The sequence below is a fragment of the Saccharomyces cerevisiae genome, chromosome XV (assembly GCF_000146045.2).
Source record: "Saccharomyces cerevisiae S288C chromosome XV, complete sequence".
NCBI lineage: Eukaryota > Fungi > Ascomycota > Saccharomycetes > Saccharomycetales > Saccharomycetaceae > Saccharomyces > Saccharomyces cerevisiae.
In genome coordinates this window covers 884,160-903,941 of record NC_001147.6, presented here as the reverse complement: position 1 = coordinate 903,941, position 19,782 = coordinate 884,160, and the positions used below count along the sequence as shown (strand labels likewise).

The 19,782-nt window shown below is 36.6% G+C and overlaps 11 protein-coding genes across 11 annotated transcripts; 8 read left to right on the top strand and 3 right to left on the bottom strand.

Moving 5' to 3' along the window:
- Window positions 1-569: 569 nt before the first annotated feature.
- Window positions 570-899, bottom strand: YOR314W (uncharacterized protein; the record flags this gene model as incomplete). Its single annotated transcript, NM_001348880.1, has 1 exon — window positions 570-899. One exon carries the CDS (start codon window positions 897-899, stop codon window positions 570-572), a length of 330 nt encoding a protein of 109 aa, NP_001335818.1.
- A 168-nt stretch (window positions 900-1,067) lies between these two features.
- On the top strand, window positions 1,068-2,084 carry SPS4 (Sps4p; the record flags this gene model as incomplete). The annotated part of the gene is made up of 1 exon (NM_001183733.3): window positions 1,068-2,084. One exon carries the CDS (start codon window positions 1,068-1,070, stop codon window positions 2,082-2,084), a length of 1,017 nt encoding a protein of 338 aa, NP_014958.3.
- Window positions 2,085-2,747: 663 nt separating this feature from the next.
- RPL20B (60S ribosomal protein eL20 RPL20B) lies at window positions 2,748-3,692 on the top strand (the record flags this gene model as incomplete). Its single annotated transcript, NM_001183732.1, has 2 exons — window position 2,748; window positions 3,175-3,692. Coding segments are annotated over 2 exons (519 nt in total).
- A 321-nt stretch (window positions 3,693-4,013) lies between these two features.
- DGK1 (diacylglycerol kinase) lies at window positions 4,014-4,886 on the top strand (the record flags this gene model as incomplete). The annotated part of the gene is made up of 1 exon (NM_001183731.3): window positions 4,014-4,886. One exon carries the CDS (start codon window positions 4,014-4,016, stop codon window positions 4,884-4,886), a length of 873 nt encoding a protein of 290 aa, NP_014956.3.
- Window positions 4,887-5,581: 695 nt separating this feature from the next.
- NOP58 (RNA-processing protein NOP58) lies at window positions 5,582-7,117 on the top strand (the record flags this gene model as incomplete). Its single annotated transcript, NM_001183730.1, has 1 exon — window positions 5,582-7,117. The coding sequence occupies one exon, from the start codon at window positions 5,582-5,584 to the stop codon at window positions 7,115-7,117; it is 1,536 nt and encodes a 511-aa protein (NP_014955.1).
- Window positions 7,118-7,554: 437 nt separating this feature from the next.
- SNU66 (U4/U6-U5 snRNP complex subunit SNU66) lies at window positions 7,555-9,318 on the top strand (the record flags this gene model as incomplete). Its single annotated transcript, NM_001183728.3, has 1 exon — window positions 7,555-9,318. The coding sequence occupies one exon, from the start codon at window positions 7,555-7,557 to the stop codon at window positions 9,316-9,318; it is 1,764 nt and encodes a 587-aa protein (NP_014953.3).
- A 531-nt stretch (window positions 9,319-9,849) lies between these two features.
- On the top strand, window positions 9,850-11,211 carry SLY41 (Sly41p; the record flags this gene model as incomplete). Its single annotated transcript, NM_001183727.1, has 1 exon — window positions 9,850-11,211. The coding sequence occupies one exon, from the start codon at window positions 9,850-9,852 to the stop codon at window positions 11,209-11,211; it is 1,362 nt and encodes a 453-aa protein (NP_014952.1).
- Window positions 11,212-12,509: 1,298 nt separating this feature from the next.
- On the top strand, window positions 12,510-14,075 carry MCH5 (riboflavin transporter; the record flags this gene model as incomplete). Its single annotated transcript, NM_001183726.4, has 1 exon — window positions 12,510-14,075. One exon carries the CDS (start codon window positions 12,510-12,512, stop codon window positions 14,073-14,075), a length of 1,566 nt encoding a protein of 521 aa, NP_014951.4.
- Window positions 14,076-14,191: 116 nt separating this feature from the next.
- RRG7 (Rrg7p) lies at window positions 14,192-14,920 on the bottom strand (the record flags this gene model as incomplete). The annotated part of the gene is made up of 1 exon (NM_001183725.1): window positions 14,192-14,920. The coding sequence occupies one exon, from the start codon at window positions 14,918-14,920 to the stop codon at window positions 14,192-14,194; it is 729 nt and encodes a 242-aa protein (NP_014950.1).
- Window positions 14,921-15,191: 271 nt separating this feature from the next.
- BIL1 (Bil1p) lies at window positions 15,192-15,422 on the top strand (the record flags this gene model as incomplete). Its single annotated transcript, NM_001183723.3, has 1 exon — window positions 15,192-15,422. The coding sequence occupies one exon, from the start codon at window positions 15,192-15,194 to the stop codon at window positions 15,420-15,422; it is 231 nt and encodes a 76-aa protein (NP_014949.3).
- Window positions 15,423-16,065: 643 nt separating this feature from the next.
- Window positions 16,066-19,428, bottom strand: ISW2 (DNA translocase; the record flags this gene model as incomplete). The annotated part of the gene is made up of 1 exon (NM_001183724.1): window positions 16,066-19,428. One exon carries the CDS (start codon window positions 19,426-19,428, stop codon window positions 16,066-16,068), a length of 3,363 nt encoding a protein of 1,120 aa, NP_014948.1.
- Window positions 19,429-19,782: the final 354 nt, after the last annotated feature.

The following is a 19,782-nucleotide window of genomic DNA, read 5'->3' as shown; positions in this document are numbered from 1 at the left end:
GATCTCAAAAAACAGAGTAACGCAAAAAACCCCTACCCAAGAAAATGCTTCTGAATCTTAAAAGGACACGTCTTTTAAGAAGAGCTCGCAGTAGAGTAAGTTGTTATCTAAACTAATTACTGCCGTGGAATCGCCTTACTTTAAGGCCTGCGTAGTAACTCAATGCATTCTCTTGATGTTTATCCCCCAAGCTTGTTGCTATGCAACTATTTGTCCTTATAATATGTAGTATAGTAAAACTCTCGTAGTTACTTTCTTGGACATCACTGCTGTCCTGAGATAACATTATATGCTCTATTCCCATTGGTGGGACGATAACTGATTTTATTCATTCCAACCAAAAGATTGTACCGATATGCCATGACAACGAAATCTTGGAATACTTCGAAAAGAAAACACTTTTTTGTTGTCTTTCTGGGTGGGAACTAACGTTTCCATTATTTTTTTAACTGACATTGAAAAGGCAAAGCAACTGTCCTAGATTTTTTTGTTCTACTTAAAAGAGCCAAGGAGACCTAAAAAAGATAGTTATGAATATCCTCAGTATTGTTTACCCCTATACAAAAGTTCTAATCCAATAAATATGTAATGTTAAGTAAAAAGACGGAGAAGAAGCAGTAAAATAAGTCTCTTTCCTCTCCGAAGTAACGAAAAGAAAAGAGCAGAAAAGAAAAAACGCCGGTCTCGCTGCCTATGGTTCTATTTAAAATCATAGCATACAATAGACTTCGTAATGAAGATAACTGGACTTCTTTGCAACGGTGTTCGTCTATGCGGTCGTTAAGACACAAGGACTCAAGAGGGTTTAGTATCCTTTTTTTGTTGGTTCCTGCAGCAGCGTCAGACGCGTTGCTGATTATCGCCGATTGACGCGCGCCACAAAAACGTATCATTGTCATTAATTCATAAATTTTGGAACTATAAATTGCTAAGAAGTGTTCACTTTTTACCTCCTTCTACTACACTTTCGACAAAATTTCTTCCTTTGTTATTTTTGAGAGGCAAGCAACAAGAACATAAAAAATTGTTTTTGCTACATTGGTTTCACATAACATATTTCAACAAACATGCCATCAAATTTGAATATAGTGAAGGTTACAAAACCACAAGAAGAAAATAAGAATTTTTTACACAAAAACACGAATGAACCCAATGAAATGGAACAATCGCAGACACAAGAAGCAGTTACAGAAAATTTTACCGAAAACAGTAATCTCAGTGCAAATGAACATGCAGCTAGGAGGGGTAGATTAAATTTGAAAACAGTTGATCACATAGAAACTTATCCAATAGTGCAAGAAACAGAAGAGATTGCAAAGAAGATTGCTCTAACGAGAATTATTTTAGCACAAACAAAGCCTAGAATCGATAAAGTGGTAGTGTCACGTCCCGTTCAAGCCGTAGCACCAGTGGTCAATTTTTTTGACAAGATGGCCAATTCGACTTTAAGTACAGTAGAGCGCGTTGTCCCTTCTTTGAAAACAAAAACTTATAAAAGATTAGGTGAGGAAATTGCACTTCCGTATACTTTGTCGAAAAAGTATGGAAAGCAGCTCAGGGATACGACAGCAAGAAATGGAGACAACTATGTTTACCAACCTGTCCATGGAAGGTTGATGAAATTTAGGAAGTACTATAATGAAAAATTCATAGACACAAAGGGCAAGCCTTTGATAAGGGGGCAACTTGACCCTGTTTTGTTACCAGTCAATAATACATTCGAAAAGGTAACGGTAAAGTATTTGCCCAAAGGTAAGAAAGTTCCAAATGATTCCTTTTCTTGTGAGTTTAATAGGGGGCTAGCTTTAGAATACAATTTTATGACAAGAGCAGTTTCTGCAGTTAGTCATCAAGTTGTTGGTATTGCAAAGCTTCCCATTGCCTATGGATATCATACAAACTCTGTTTATAATAAAAACTTAGACAAACAGGCCGATTTAAAAATGAAAAATGTATTGAGAGGTACTTGGGATACCATAACTGATTTAGAACGCGAAATTTGGGCCTCTGTCACCGATAGAAGTTTGTTTAGATTTTTTGGCAACAAATCTGAGGGAGGAGATTTACCACATCTAGTACAATAAGTTCGCATAGAAAATAATTTTAATATAGGCGAGAATTTCAATTTGTACCTACTGGCGCAAATTCAATAGGTGTTATCTATTGAAAGCACTGAACTTAAATTTACCAATGTATACACGCTCAACATAAAAAAGAGGTAAAAGAAAATATATTTTTTTGTAAGGAAAGGCTTAATAAATATTTACAAGCTAGATAAAAAAAAAATCAAATAGCAAGCTATTCTGTCATATCTTAAGGTGCTGATTGTTTGTAGGCACGAAGTAAACAAGCTCTTCCCCAAAACAATAAATACGGTTTTCGGGACTGTTCACCCGTACATTTTACGTTTCCGACGGCGCGATGCTATCTTTGAATTTTTATCTCTTTCAGGTAACCCCATGACCAGTAGGGCGGCTTACTACCGAAGAGAAAAATGTCCGCGGCCTAGACAGTTACTTCCCAGGCCAGGGCCAGGCCACACGGACAGAGGCAGATTCCAAGTTGTTCCGCATAGTCTGTCTAGCTCTTTCTCAATTTTCCGCCAGATTCTGTCTAATTTCTTTCCGCTCGAGTTGGCAACAGTACGAAGAAGTAACTCTAATAGATAGATATAACCGTTTTTGAGGGCATTATTTTTGCAGAAGATAATAGAAGAGAACCGTAACAAAGGAATCAAGCAAAGAAAAAGTATGTAATAGAATGTATTGTATGCTTGTGGAATGAATGTCAATGTAGCTATTTTATATGGTGAGCTCAAATTGAATGAACATATCGTGGAAATTTAAAATACTGAAGAATACCCAATAAGTCAATGCAACCTGTGAATGTTTTTCCTGAAATACGCCGAATACTGAATACGATTATTACCATAAATTGCTTCTAGAAGGAAGGCGGTGTACCATTTAATACTGATGATATGGTTAATATCATTTGAGAAGTCTTCACATGAGGACTATAGAACTACCATCCAGGAATTATAGAGGAAATTAACTGAATCAGAGATCTATTTTGAAACATTCATTTACATGTAATTGTCTGCAATAAAGCAATATTTTTGAAATATGCAAGTTTACTAACAAGAATAAATTCTTTTTTGATTTTTATCTTTAACAGTGGCTCATTTCAAAGAATACCAAGTCATTGGTCGTCGTTTACCAACTGAATCCGTTCCAGAACCAAAGTTGTTCAGAATGAGAATTTTTGCTTCAAATGAAGTCATCGCCAAGTCTCGTTACTGGTATTTCTTGCAAAAATTGCACAAGGTTAAGAAGGCTTCTGGTGAAATTGTTTCCATCAACCAAATCAACGAAGCTCACCCAACCAAGGTCAAGAACTTCGGTGTTTGGGTTAGATACGATTCCAGATCTGGTACTCACAACATGTACAAGGAAATCAGAGACGTATCCAGAGTTGCTGCCGTCGAAACCTTATACCAAGACATGGCTGCTAGACACAGAGCTAGATTTAGATCTATTCACATCTTGAAGGTTGCTGAAATTGAAAAGACTGCTGATGTCAAGAGACAATACGTCAAGCAATTCTTGACCAAGGATTTAAAATTCCCATTACCTCACAGAGTCCAAAAATCTACCAAGACTTTCTCTTACAAGAGACCATCAACCTTCTACTAAGCCAACAAGATATTTCTACGTTTTTTAGTATAATAAAATTTTGTATAATTCATTTTGTAGATTCAAGGAAATTTTAAAATATATCCTGTTTCTTCTCTTACATTATGCACTACCAGCGTGAAAGCACAATGTCATGCCATGTATCTTTACAAAATCCAGGGTCCATAGCGGGTAACAAATTATTGGTTTTTCTGCGATAAATATAAAACGTAGCGTAATTATAAAAATCCTGAGCGGTGTTGTCGTAGAGCAGTTGAACATTACGTAAACAGATATCTACGCATTTCTGTCATTTGGATTCATACAGGGTTTACAGACAATATGGGGACCGAAGATGCCATTGCCCTTCCAAATAGCACGCTAGAGCCGCGTACCGAAGCTAAGCAAAGACTATCATCTAAGAGTCATCAAGTCTCGGCGAAAGTAACGATTCCAGCAAAAGAAGAAATTAGTAGTAGCGATGACGATGCACACGTTCCAGTGACAGAAATACATTTGAAATCTCATGAATGGTTCGGCGATTTTATAACTAAACATGAAATTCCCCGTAAGGTGTTCCATTCTTCCATTGGCTTTATTACTTTGTACCTGTATACGCAGGGTATTAATTATAAAAATGTTTTATGGCCTTTGATATACGCCTTCATCATATTGTTTATTTTGGATCTGATAAGACTAAACTGGCCCTTTTTCAATATGCTTTACTGTAGAACTGTGGGTGCGCTAATGAGAAAAAAGGAGATTCATACATACAATGGGGTATTGTGGTACATTCTTGGGTTAATCTTTTCTTTTAACTTTTTCTCTAAAGATGTTACCTTAATATCGTTATTTTTGCTAAGTTGGTCCGATACAGCCGCCGCAACTATTGGAAGAAAGTATGGTCATTTAACACCCAAAGTGGCAAGAAATAAATCCCTTGCAGGTTCGATAGCTGCGTTTACAGTTGGTGTTATCACCTGCTGGGTATTTTATGGCTATTTTGTTCCTGCCTACAGCTACGTCAACAAACCTGGCGAGATCCAATGGAGCCCAGAAACAAGCAGATTAAGTTTGAATATGCTATCCTTGTTAGGTGGTGTGGTAGCTGCTTTGAGTGAAGGTATAGATTTGTTCAACTGGGATGATAATTTCACTATTCCTGTCCTGTCATCACTTTTTATGAACGCAGTAATCAAAACATTCAAGAAATAAAAGCATATATACCAAAAACAGGAGTGTTTTATATTCTTCGGTAAGTCTTTTTTACAGTAACTGGAGTGCGCGATTCAGTTTATCTGTGGTTAACGATCCAGCACCTCTTCGATCTTTGGCATCCACAAATTATTTTTCTAAATATCCTACATATCCGAGTATAGAGTTAGAACCTGTGTAAATTATTCAGCAGTATTTCCGTATTTTTCACGCCATTAGAAACATTCGACACAAGCAGTTTTATGAAAACATTTATGTTACTAATATATGTGCCAACAAGCGCATCCAAATGGGGCGCAACATTATTATTTAATCGTAAACCTACACCATATTTTCATCAGTAAAAAAAGGCTTTTTCATGCCCCAACTTTGTCACAAAGCAATCATATCAGAGAACAATAAAAAAGAACAATCCTGCGAAATACGATTACCAAGATCCTGAACCAGCGTTCATTTATCTTGGCATCTCAAGGATATATGGTTTATCTGCGATTACCGCCCAGTGGCCTTATTGATATTGATATCATTGTGTACGTTAGAACAGAAAAAAAGAAATTTGGAAAATTTTTCAACCTCATCGAAAATTTTCAGAAAAGCAAGAATTATTTATGCTTTCGCAAAAATTTCGCATATAAGTTATTTTTGAAATAGCAGTCGATACCAAATTAGCTGTAGAACCTCAACCTCCTCATACAATGGCTTACGTTTTAACTGAAACTTCAGCTGGTTATGCTCTTTTAAAAGCTTCCGATAAGAAAATCTACAAATCTTCAAGCTTAATTCAAGACTTGGATAGCTCTGACAAAGTCTTGAAGGAATTCAAGATCGCCGCCTTTTCCAAGTTCAACTCTGCAGCTAACGCTTTAGAGGAAGCCAACTCCATTATTGAAGGTAAAGTTTCTTCCCAATTAGAAAAACTTCTGGAAGAAATTAAAAAGGACAAGAAGTCGACCTTGATTGTTAGTGAAACTAAACTGGCAAACGCTATTAATAAGTTGGGATTGAACTTCAATGTTGTTTCCGATGCTGTAACCTTAGATATCTATAGAGCTATCAAAGAATATTTGCCAGAATTGCTGCCAGGTATGTCTGATAATGATCTAAGCAAGATGTCTTTGGGTTTAGCTCATTCCATCGGTCGTCACAAATTAAAATTTTCTGCTGACAAAGTTGATGTTATGATTATTCAAGCAATTGCTTTATTGGATGATTTAGATAAAGAATTAAACACATATGCCATGAGATGTAAAGAATGGTACGGGTGGCACTTTCCTGAGTTAGCTAAGATTGTTACTGATTCCGTCGCTTATGCGAGAATTATTCTAACAATGGGTATCAGATCCAAGGCTTCTGAAACAGATTTGAGTGAAATCTTACCAGAAGAGATTGAAGAACGTGTCAAAACCGCTGCTGAAGTGTCTATGGGTACTGAAATCACTCAAACCGATCTAGACAACATTAATGCTTTAGCTGAACAAATAGTCGAATTTGCCGCTTACAGAGAACAGTTGTCCAATTACTTGTCTGCAAGAATGAAGGCTATTGCTCCAAACTTGACTCAGTTGGTTGGTGAATTAGTTGGTGCTAGACTTATCGCTCATTCAGGTTCCTTAATTTCCTTGGCCAAATCACCAGCTTCTACCATCCAAATATTAGGTGCCGAAAAGGCTTTATTCAGAGCTTTAAAGACCAAGCATGATACACCAAAGTATGGTTTGCTATATCATGCCTCTCTTGTTGGTCAAGCTACTGGTAAGAACAAAGGTAAGATTGCAAGAGTTCTGGCTGCTAAGGCCGCTGTCTCATTGCGTTATGATGCTTTAGCTGAAGATAGAGACGATTCAGGTGACATTGGTCTAGAATCAAGAGCCAAAGTAGAAAATAGATTATCCCAATTAGAAGGTAGAGATTTAAGAACTACTCCAAAGGTTGTTCGTGAGGCTAAGAAGGTGGAAATGACTGAAGCTAGGGCCTACAATGCAGATGCTGATACCGCAAAGGCTGCTTCTGATTCTGAATCCGATTCTGATGATGAAGAGGAAGAAAAGAAAGAAAAGAAAGAAAAGAAGAGAAAGAGAGACGATGATGAAGATTCCAAGGATTCTAAAAAAGCTAAGAAGGAAAAGAAGGACAAGAAGGAAAAGAAGGAAAAGAAGGAAAAGAAGGAGAAGAAAGAGAAGAAAGAGAAGAAGGAAAAGAAGTCCAAGAAAGAGAAGAAAGAGAAGAAATAAGGATGCATTTTACATTTTAATAATTAGTGACCCCTCGCGTTCCCTTTTATTTGGATTTAGAAAATTTTCTATAATTATCCAATGCTTAACCTATTTCTCATTTCATATTTTATTCCATAATCTGTAAATTAGTGCTGTACGCCCATATTGAATTGAACTTATTATTTTTTTTAGGTGATATATTTGAAATAGTATACATAATTTATGTTTACATAGTTTTAGGTACTTTATATCATTAAAAGTTTTGTTTAACCTTTAAAAAATTTGTACCATTAGCAGTTATAGGTATTCATATCGTGAACTGCGCAACTTAAAATTATTCGCGGGACGAAAAAGATATACAAAATTTTTGAAAGTGAGCAAAGGATGAGATGGTGCAATCGTTACTATTTGATATTAATAAAAAGGCAATCATCACATCAACCCTTAATTAATTTATGAACAAAACGGAAAACCTTTCTATTGAGGAGACAAATGAAATAAGGGAAAAGCTGGGTATGAAACCTATTCCAGTTTTTCAAGAAAAGAATACAGACCATAAAGAGTCTTTGTCAATCGAAGAGACGAATGAGTTGAGGGCGTCCCTTGGCCTAAAACTTATCCCACCCCAACAAAATTTCAATTCTTCTCCCCCTAATGTACATAACACATCCAAAATCGATGAACTTCGAGAGAAGATAACAAAGTTTCAAAAAAAGGCGAACGCTCCTTTACGAATGGCGCACCTTCTCGAAGAAACTAATGTAAATGACGACAGTTCATGGCTAGAAAACATGGATGCAATTCCTTCCTCACATGAATCCAAACGTTCCAGCACATTGCCAAGAAAAGGCGCCACGAAGGAAGACGAAAATATTGATCTGCATAATGTTCAAGTATCATATAATATCGAGGCGCTTAGCCCAAAGAAAGATACGATTCTAACTTTGAAAGAGAGCAGTATTTTTGATGATACTGATTCTACCGAAGTGTTAGAGAATGTGAAAGCTGCCGAGGAAAACGCTGATAGAGAGAAACTACGATTACGACAAATGAATAAAGATAGAAGACAAAAAAAAAAAATTTTAAATGTATCTAGCTTAGATATTGAAGAAGAAGAAGAAGGAGAGAAACACTCAATTACAACTACACATCTAATCATCGGAGCAGAACAGGGTGTTATGAAGGCACCGAATACTATATCAGCAAAACCACCAACGGGAAAAGTTAAAGTGAATTTCGATAGCGCAAATAATATGTCAGATGAAGATGGTGGAGACTTTAAACCTTTAAAAATTAAAAAACGTAAGATCAAGGACCCAAGATCTACTAAAGCTAGGAAGTCAAAAATTACTGATAAGATGGAAATTGTTAAGTTAGTAGATGAAGATGAAAGTTTATCCTGGATGGAAGAAGAACAGCCAGTCACCATAATAAATCCCAGAACAAGCTCAAACAATGAATTGAAAGGGCCAGAGGACCTCGCTAGAGAAATTGAAAAGGCAAGAGACGAAGAGAAGCGACGCACTGAAAGCATTTTGAAAATGCGTGAAATTTCCAACAGTATTGTCGTCGACGAAAAGGTAACTTTTTTAAATACTTTGGATACCAGTCTCTCCGAACGAAGTGCTACTGAGAATAAAGTGAAAGTGCATGGTGAAGGAGAGAAAAATATCGGAGATGTTACCAATGGACATACTAAGGAAGGGAGTGGAAACAATACACTGACTGAAGCAGTTAATAATGAACCAAACTACGAGGGAGATGCTGAAAATGCACCGAACTTTTTTTCTGGTCTTGCATCAACACTAGGATATCTTCGGAAAAAGAGTGTTTTCACCACAGGAGACGTCGATTTGAAACCAGGAAAGGATGTTAATAATAGTGAATCACTTCGAAGGGATGTCCGAAATAAAGAGCATACGGGCACTGGCACTTATACAAAAGATAAGCTACACGGACTGGAACAATTCACATCTAGTGACTCTTCCAATGCAAATACTCATTCAAAAAGACAAGATCATTATGATCCTGACATAAAACTGGTTTACAGAGACGAAAAGGGAAATCGACTGACTACTAAGGAGGCATATAAAAAACTGTCACAGAAATTTCATGGTACAAAAAGCAACAAGAAAAAGAGAGCAAAAATGAAATCCAGAATTGAAGCAAGGAAAAATACCCCTGAAAATGGTAGTTTGTTTGAATTTGATGACAATTAACCTAATCAGCAAATTCTACTAGCCCCAGCTTTTAATATTCAATATCTTGTTTTTCTCAAGTTTGAAACCTGTGTATAATTGTATTTGGTGTATAAGGCTACGTGGTGGCCTTGAATTCGGAAGTACTTTTCAAACATTAATATTCTGTGATATACATTTGTAAAGACCTTTTGCGTTGTGCCTGAATCTCAAGCCATTGTGTCATTTCACAGCGAAGTGTCATTGTTTTAAGCGATAGAAGCTTGGCGCAACGATCGGATAAAAAAAATTGAAAAAAAAAAAAAATTGAAATGAAAATAAAAACAATCAGATATTCAAAAAATTGAATATCTGTATTCATAAAGAGGAGAAAAAAGAATAAAGAAAAAAAAGAAAAGAACATTAGACTACACGTGCAGCATATACCAACTATTTTTATTATATGCTTATATATGCAAAGCTTACGATATTTAGAGAGTAAGTGGATTGACGATAAAAGTGTTTAATAAGGAGCCATTCGTTTTTATAAAGGAGAAACAATACCGGCCTAACATGATTCAAACGCAAAGTACAGCGATCAAACGACGTAATTCTGTTCATAAAAACCTCTTTGATCCATCACTGTATCAAATACCAGAACCACCACGTGGGGGGTTCCAACACCAAAAAAAAGAATACAGTAAGGAGACATTCAGTAATCAAGTCTTTGGATATGATATTACTAGCCTTAAAAAAAGATTCACGCAACTATTTCCTAGTAATATACAAGGGTACTTACCTGAAGTTGACCTAAGAATAACCATTATTTGTTCTATATGGTACGTCACGTCATCTATTTCAAGTAACCTATCTAAAGCCATTTTAAGAACTTTCAACCATCCCATAGCTCTCACAGAATTGCAATTTCTTGTTAGTGCTGTTCTATGTGTTGGATTTGCTTCCATCGTAAATTTATTCCGACTACCTCGTTTGAAGCATACGAAGTTTTCAAAGGCACTCAATAGTTTCCCTGACGGTATCCTTCCTGAATATCTCGATGGCAATTTCAGGAGTTCTATCCTGCACAAGTTTTTAGTTCCCTCAAAGCTGGTTTTGATGACCACTTTCCCTATGGGAATATTCCAATTTATTGGTCATATCACATCGCACAAGGCGGTATCTATGATACCAGTATCACTAGTGCATTCCGTGAAGGCATTATCCCCAATAATAACAGTTGGCTACTATAAATTTTTCGAACATCGTTATTACAATTCCATGACTTATTATACCTTGTTACTTTTAATTTTTGGCGTTATGACTACTTGCTGGTCAACACATGGCAGTAAGAGGGCTTCAGATAACAAAAGCGGATCTTCATTAATCGGGTTGCTTTTTGCCTTTATTTCCATGATAATATTTGTAGCACAGAATATTTTTGCAAAGAATATTTTAACCATCAGAAGGAAGGTAGGAATACTGCCGTCTTCTTCTACGGATGACGTCACGTCGAAGGAAGGGCAACCGAGTCTAGACAAAACAAGATTTTCTCCATTGCAAGTGGATAAGATTACCATATTGTTCTACTGCTCCTGCATTGGGTTTTCTTTAACCCTATTACCTTTTTTAACCGGCGAATTAATGCATGGCGGTAGCGTTATCAACGATTTAACGCTAGAAACAGTAGCCCTTGTAGCGATTCATGGAATAGCCCATTTTTTCCAAGCAATGCTTGCTTTCCAGTTGATCGGTTTACTATCTTCCATTAATTATTCGGTAGCAAACATCATGAAGAGGATTGTTGTTATATCCGTGGCACTCTTTTGGGAAACAAAGTTAAATTTTTTTCAGGTGTTTGGTGTTATCTTGACAATTGCCGGATTGTACGGTTATGACAAATGGGGGCTTTCCAAAAAAGATGGACGTCAGGCATAATATGAAGTAATACTATTGAGTACAAACCATCATTCAAGGTAGGACACTTAGTACTATATCAAATATATAATCAAAAAAAAAACCCTCGAAGGTCTTTTTTATCTTATTTACTGCTACTACCTCTGTTGCTAGCATTACTTCAAGATCCTAAACTGTTACCCCACCCCCGCACCATATCAAGGTTAAAAATCCGATGTGGCGGTACTTATTTGGTTATTTATCTCATTTACATTAATATGCGTACGGGAATGGCCTTCCGCTCCGTGGAGGATAAAGTGCGGTCATTTTATTATTTTTCGAAAACAATGGCTACAATCCCTTGATTATCTCACATGCGATTACAAAGCAAAAGAGAAGATTCGCATGCAGGAGCCATACACGCGTCTTTTTTAAGGTATTTCCACGATCTCGCGGAAAAACTTATAGAACGAACAACTATTGCTTTAACTAGGAAAGAATAAGAAAAAATAGCGATCATACTAGAACCCACAGTCGAGGCACAAGGATTTTGAGGATTGCTCTACCCCTAATGCCTATTGCTTCGATTGCTGAAAGCGGATCTACTCCTTTTTCCAAGTACTCGAAAGGTTGAGAGAAATAAAAATAGACTAGTCGACGGACAATGCCAATAAAGTTTGGTTATACGAACTGCTTTAACCAAATTAATATTGGACAGACTCCGTGTTTTTTGGTTTTGCCCTTTTTTCCCGCTAGAACGACATTGTGTTTCTCCAAAATTATTCCATCTTTTCCCTCGTGTTAACAATAGAGTCACAACGCACCTGTTATTATGATCTCGGGGGTGGCTTCCCGAACATCGTCGGTTGAATACTGCGCTTTGGCGTCCGAAAAAGAAAAGATAGGAAAGGATCGAATTTTTGACATTTTTCTCAACCTGCTGCGCGCTGTTCTATAGACGTTTGAGGCACCTGAAAAAGAAATACAGCGGAATAATTACTGTTCTGCTGAATCGCCCTAGGCGGTATTGTATGAGGCTAATAATAGAGAGACATCTCTGAAAAGAAACTAGAGGAAAATTTTTCAAAAATATCTATTTTGCTCAGAGAAATGAATATAATAAAGAAGCTATTTGGTTAGATCTCCCAGTAGTTACGGGGACTAGATATATAAACTGCTTGATGTACGTTTGGAAATTCTCAAATAGCAATTCTCTCTTCAAAGTTAGTGAAGGATAGGTTATATCTGTAAAAACATACTAAGATCTGAATAACTAAGATCACGGGGGCATACTATCGATTAAAAAGCTCTGATTTTACTATAGATTAAAAAGAAAAATAATGAGCTCAGACAGTTTAACGCCTAAAGACACTATAGTTCCAGAAGAACAAACCAACCAACTGCGGCAACCTGATTTAGATGAGGATAGCATACATTATGATCCAGAAGCTGATGATTTAGAGTCATTAGAGACTACTGCCTCTTACGCGTCAACGTCGGTGTCGGCAAAGGTGTATACCAAGAAGGAAGTAAATAAAGGAACTGACATTGAAAGCCAACCACATTGGGGTGAAAATACCTCGAGCACGCACGACAGTGACAAAGAAGAAGATTCCAATGAAGAAATTGAAAGCTTCCCGGAGGGTGGATTCAAGGCTTGGGTTGTGACATTTGGTTGCTTCTTGGGTCTAATTGCATGCTTTGGTTTATTAAACTCAACGGGGGTCATAGAAAGTCATCTACAGGACAATCAATTATCCAGTGAAAGTGTTTCTACCATTGGTTGGCTGTTTTCTTTGTTTCTTTTTGTTTGCTCTGCCTCATGTATCATTAGTGGTACTTACTTTGATAGAAATGGATTTAGGACAATTATGATTGTGGGCACGGTTTTTCATGTAGCCGGTCTGTTCGCTACCGCCAACTCTACTAAATATTGGCACTTCATACTGTCCTTTGCCATTGTCTGCGGGTTCGGTAATGGTATTGTACTGAGTCCCCTAGTAAGTGTTCCCGCCCACTATTTTTTTAAGAGACGTGGTACTGCATTGGCAATGGCCACTATTGGTGGTAGTGTGGGTGGCGTCGTTTTCCCAATTATGTTGCGTAGTTTCTTCTCTATGAAGTCAGACACTGATCCAACTTATGGATTTGTTTGGGGCATTAGAACTTTAGGATTTTTAGATTTGGCTTTGCTAACTCTGTCAATCATTTTAGTCAAAGAGAGGTTACCACATGTTATCGAAAATTCCAAAGATGGTGAGTCACGTTGGAGATACATACTCAGAGTTTATATTCTGCAATGTTTTGATGCGAAGGCTTTCCTGGATATGAAATATCTTTTTTGTGTCCTGGGAACGGTATTTAGTGAGTTATCCATTAATTCAGCTCTTACTTATTATGGATCATACGCCACCAGCCATGGAATTTCTGCTAATGACGCCTACACCTTGATTATGATTATAAATGTCTGCGGCATACCCGGGAGATGGGTTCCTGGCTATTTGAGCGATAAGTTCGGTAGGTTTAACGTCGCAATTGCAACTCTACTCACTCTATTTATCGTCATGTTTGTTGGTTGGTTACCATTTGGTACCAATTTGACAAATATGTACGTTATTAGTGCCCTATATGGATTTTGTTCTGGAAGCGTTTTCTCCTTACTTCCTGTTTGCTGTGGCCAGATATCTAAAACGGAAGAGTTCGGTAAACGTTACTCTACAATGTACTTCGTTGTCGGTTTCGGTACTTTAGTCGGCATTCCGATAACAGGTGCCATTATCTCTATCAAGACAACGGCCGATTACCAACACTATATTATTTTTTGCGGTTTGGCAACTTTTGTAAGCGCTGTTTGCTACATAATTTCGAGAGCATACTGTGTTGGCTTCAAGTGGGTCAGATTTTAAAAAGTAAGACAGTGCCCTTTATAGATCTTCAAAAAAGTAATGCAATAATATTTTCTTTTAGGAAATGTGTAGATAGACTATTTAATTAAAATTTCCTTATGTTTTTTTTTTTTTTTTTATTTTTCCGAATTAAAGTCACTATTTTTGTACAACTTCAACTTCAGCCATTCAGAAATCTTGCAATCTTGCATTAACGTAGAGGCGTATGAATTCTCGTAATAATTAATTAGTTTTCCTGAATTGATTAAGTCAAAGTGCCCGTCAGTCTTCTCTTTCAGCATCTCAACACGTAAATATATCAGAGGAAGCGTGATGTTATTGATAAGATTTAAGGTATCTTTTGTTAACATATGAGGGGAACACATAATGCATACTGTTTTGTTGCGTTGACTATGTGATACTAGTGAGGTGAATGTTCCTACTAACTCACGGAATTCTCTAGGAGATAATTTTGATTTAGTGAAAGCCTTACATTGGACTAGTACTTTCAATGGTTCAAAAGTATGGTCGATTATCCTATACTTTAAAGGTTTCAATACGAAGCCATTTTGCGAGTTCGTTCTTTTTATGTTACTAGCCATTTCCAAATTGGGCATTAACGATGAAATTTTCCAATAAATATCATCTACTGGCCAGCTTCCCTTTATGTCTACGCCACCATCATGGGCGCCACCGGTTTTTCTCAACTTTGTCATTCGTAGTTTCTCAGATAACTCCCTCATCACCGTATATTCATAAAGATTTCCTTGAAACACCGTAGAATGGGCGACAGCAGCATTTTGTTTCACATATGCTTGAATTGCAGGATTATTGAGCCATCTTCGTCCCAAATAGTTTTTTATCATGTTTTATCATGTTTTACCGTTCTTTACCGTGTTTTATATAGGAAGAAGCTTTAGAAATTTGCTGCAGTATTTCGCTTCCTGGTCGTTAATTTCTATGTATCGATCAACCATGTTGTTTTGCTTTTCAGTTGGCCTCGATAAATAATTTGAAAAAAAAAAAAAAAAAAAAAAAACTAGCAAACCAATGAAGCGGCTTGGCTTACAGGTACATTTTACCTTAGCGCTAAATGATATTGTAAATGTGACTTGCATCTTCTGAAGGAGCACTGTAATGAGTACTGAAAAACTGGAAGCTTCGGAGGAACCACAGGCTCCCTTGGCCAATACATCTGAGACTAACTCAATAAAGGGAGATACAGAAAATATTGTAACCGTGTTTGACCTGGCAAATGAAATAGAAAAATCACTAAAGGATGTTCAGAGGCAAATGAAGGAAAATGATGATGAGTTTTCACGCAGTATACAAGCAATTGAAGACAAGCTTAACAAAATGAGTCGGTGAGAGCAGGTGAGTAGTAACATGGAAACTTCTAATGCTTTTATTCATAAAAAAGAAAACGCGTGCTATCGCGTAACTAGGTTGCAATTAACTACAGATCGTGCCAAATACGTGCTTTTTTATATGGTTTAGAAATATTAATCAACTGAAACTTAATAATATATTCGCATGTTTTTGGAGTCTCTGGGATAGCACTTCACCTATCCTTGGAAACTTGAAATGGAGAAGTTTTAACTAAATGACTTTTTTGGCAATTGCTCTCTTATAATTCAGTACACTGTTGTTAATGTAAGTTTGTAGATAAATACAATATGACAAGTATCAAAGCAGGCTTTAGTTTTCAGCAGTTCAATTATCTTAGAATGGATATGAATTAGTTAAAGCGGCTCGACCCAGTTAGACTTAATTTGTCCTCTTCATTCACCATTTTTGCAGCGATATCACATTTCATTGAAGGGAAAAAGGTGACTGAAATATGATTACCTGTCATTTATCATTATCAAACTTGAAGATAGTGGTCAAGAAGTGGCTACGGTTCATTATATAATGCGGTCTATAAGGCTCGTTAGTTTAATTGTATTCAATGAAAAAGTAATATAAAAAATTATATCTCTCACGTCACTTATTTTAATGCACAATACATGATTCATGCTTCTTGATCAATTTTGGTTCTTTTATCAACATGATCGTTTGTATCTTTTTGATTTGTCACCATCGTCGTCGGGAGATTTGGAACCGTTGAAGCTCTAGTGCTTTCATTTTGGGATAAAGGAGTATCCTCTCTAGTCGCTGAAGTTCTACTCCTTTTCTTCTTATTTGCGTCAGGTTGCTCATACTCTCTTACAATTAAAGTTAATAGCGTATGGACTCTTTTTGATAGCTCATGCACCGTTCTTGTCTTTATAAACCAATCAAAAGTGAACAAATCACTCATCATGATTTCTTGCTTTAATTTTTCATAGAGCTTGTCAGCACGAAGTCCGTACTTGTTAACAGCTAATAATAAAAATTTATCTTCTAAGGTATTGTAAGTTCTTCTAGCATTATTAGGTGGATACTGTATTATCAGCTCATGTAATGGATGTTTACACTGTTCGATTTTCTGCCTCAATAGAGTTTCCTGGAATTTCAGTTTTTCATTTTTTTTTTCACCAAGTTCTACATTATGTAAATACTTCTCCCACCCATTGATTTCCTTTAGTCTTTCCCAGAATATTTTTGCATACACTTCAACCTCTTCTGGTGTTTTGGAATCAATAGATTTCTTAATGTTTTCCATATCATCTCTACCGTATTTGGCGCAGGCGTTGATAAACGCCATAAAGTCCCTCTTATTCCAGTTAGTAAAGGCTTTTGATATCAATTCTTGCTTTCGTAATTCATCTTCTTGGGTAAAATCCGGTGCTGAATTAATCTTCTCTTGCTCCTCCTCAATCCTTCTTTTAAGTTCCTCATGGCCTTTATGACCTTCTGTATTAGCGGCATTTTTGTATTCTCCTTCTTCTTCTTCAGCATCGCTTCCTTCATTACGTATATCTCCCGTAATATCATAAGAAGTAACCTTATAGTTGACCTTTTTCTTGAAGTAAAGCTGTTCCTTTTCTTGTAAGGCATCCAACTCCTTGGGGAAGAACTGGAAATCTTGACCGTGTATAACCTTTGGAGCGCGGGGTGCTTTTGGCTGCGGAGTTTGCTTGCTTGCTGATTTAGAGCCACCACCAATAATTTCCTTATAATAATCGTCAACTGAATAAGTGGTTTGCTCTCTTCTTCTTTCTCTTCGGGAAGGATTAATCCATTCAACTACTTTGTCGTTGGATTTTTTTTGAAAGCTTTTACCATTCCATTCGTAAGCAGATTGGTTCTCGATCCCATTGAACTTTTGTAAGTCGTCAAGTCCTAAACTTTGGTATTTGGCATTTAGTTCTTGTGTCTTCTGTTCCCCCTTTTTCAAAATATCATCGATATCAGCATCAACAGTGACTTTACTTGCTTTCTTTTCAAACATATTTTTAGCGCCAAATTGAATCATATCCAACAGATCATCCTTTGAGTTACCAAGAGATGCAGTTTTCTTGCCCGTGCCCTGTTGGATAACCAACTGGTCTAGTCTCAGCTTTTGTGCGGCACGCTCAATGACTTTCTCTTCAATAGCATTTTCTGTGACAAATCTATAAACATGAACTTGTTTCTTTTGACCAATTCTATGCGCTCTATCCATTGCTTGTAGATCAGCTTGAGGGTTCCAATCAGAATCAAAAAGAATAACAGTGTCGGCTGTGACAAGGTTAATACCTAAACCACCGGCACGTGTTGTTAGCAAAAAAACGAACTTTTCAGAATTAGGTTTATTATACTCATCGATAGCTTCTATACGTTCTTCATGGCTAGTAGAACCGTCGATTCTGCAATATTCAAAATCTCTAAAATAGCAATAATCTTCTAAGATATCCAATAGTCTCGACATTTGACTGAAAATCAATACTCTAGATCCCTTTTCCTTCAGTCTTTTCAGTAACTTATCTAATATAATCATTTTCCCGGAATTGAAAATCAAATGTTCATCGGTAGTGTATGGAGGTCCAGGTTCTGCGCCTTCAAAAAGATATGGATGATTACAGCATTTCCTTAATTGCATAACAATATTCAGTAACCTCGTTTTGCCTTCTCTTTTTCCAACAGCACCGTTAACAGCGTCTATATCCTTCTCTAATAATGATTTATACCATTGTATTTGCATGTCTGTCATCCCCACGTAAACATTCGTTTCGATTTTAGGTAGCAAAGATTTTTCGACATCCGCTTTGACTCTTCTCAGTAAAAAGGGGTTTAGTACTGAGTGTAGCTGTTGGATTACAATTTCTTGATCTTGTTCCGAATTGTTTTGTTCGAACCATTCATCAAAAAGTTCAGAATCTCCAAATATATCAGGTAATAAGAAATTTAGCAGGGCCCATAATTCGTGTAGATTGTTTTGTAGAGGCGTGCCCGTAATCAATAATCTATTCTTAGAGTAAAATAATCTAATTATTTGAGATAACGCGCTTTGTTCATTTTTGATCCTGTGAGCCTCATCAATAACAATATATTGCCAAGCTAATCTTTTCAAAGCATTCTTTTCTCTAATGACCATTTCATAAGATGTAATCAATACATCAAATCTAGCTTCTAATATTATATTCCGTACTATATCAGCTCTTGTGTCTTTATCACCATGTAACACAAGGACATTGACGTTTGGAGTCCATTTAAGAAACTCTCGTCTCCAATTATCTAGTGTTGACTTCGGTACTATTATTAGAAAGGGTCCCTCGATTTGTTTGACGTATCTCAAATAACCTAGGAATGAAATTGTTTGTAAGGTTTTACCCAGCCCCATTTCATCGGCCAAGATACCAGATAGTTTGTTTTCGTGCAACGATATTAACCAGTTTAAGCCTTGAACTTGATAGTCTCTTAATTTTCCTGACTTGACGAAGGAGGGAGATTCTGAGACGAATATGTCTTCCTGATATGTATCTACAATCTCTTCTTCCTCATCAGCCATTAATTCAGCATCTTCCTCCTTTTCTGTTTTTCTATGGTGACGTGATGACGAACTGACGGTGCTGTGTGATTTGGAAAGTTTGTTTGCATCAGAATCTAACTGTTTTAAGAGTTTTTGAATATTTTTATCATGTTTTGCCTTAATTCCAATAAAATGACGGAAAAGGTCTGTGACGCCTAATAAATATTTGAATCTTTTGTACGTATCGGACTTGTCCTTTTGCTTGGCGTATTTTGGATCTACATCAAGTACGAATTTTTTCTTTCTTTGAGCCCAATATTCTGGTGGTCTATCTTCTACTGTATATATTTCTTTATCTGATAGCTCTTCACTTTGTCCGATATTATCATCATCACTACTGCCATTTGACTTTGAGTCGAGAGTATCGACTAAAACTTCTGAAGGTGACTCGCTTTTGCTATTCTTGGTATCACTTCGTTGCTCCTCTTGCTGGGTCGTCATGATCTGATTGTAAGTTTTCCTTTTGTTACGACTTAAACCAACAAGACGGGTATTATTGGAAAGTAAATAAAACAAACCACAAAGAAAGAAAACCGTTTGCACAAACTCCTTGAGTTATGCAAATATACTTATCAAAATTTAACTGAAGCTGAAAATTTTTGAGTCTGCTTTATTTGATTTTTTTTTTAGGATGGCAGGATGAAATTAGAGCCATTGTACGTACGTTACGTTTTTTTGTTCATTTAATTACAAGAAGCGCCCGTTAATTATGACAACTGCGAGTAGATACTAAGCAACGACGAGTAGCGCAAAATACCATGAACTGAATTGAATCGTATTTAGATGTACGTATGT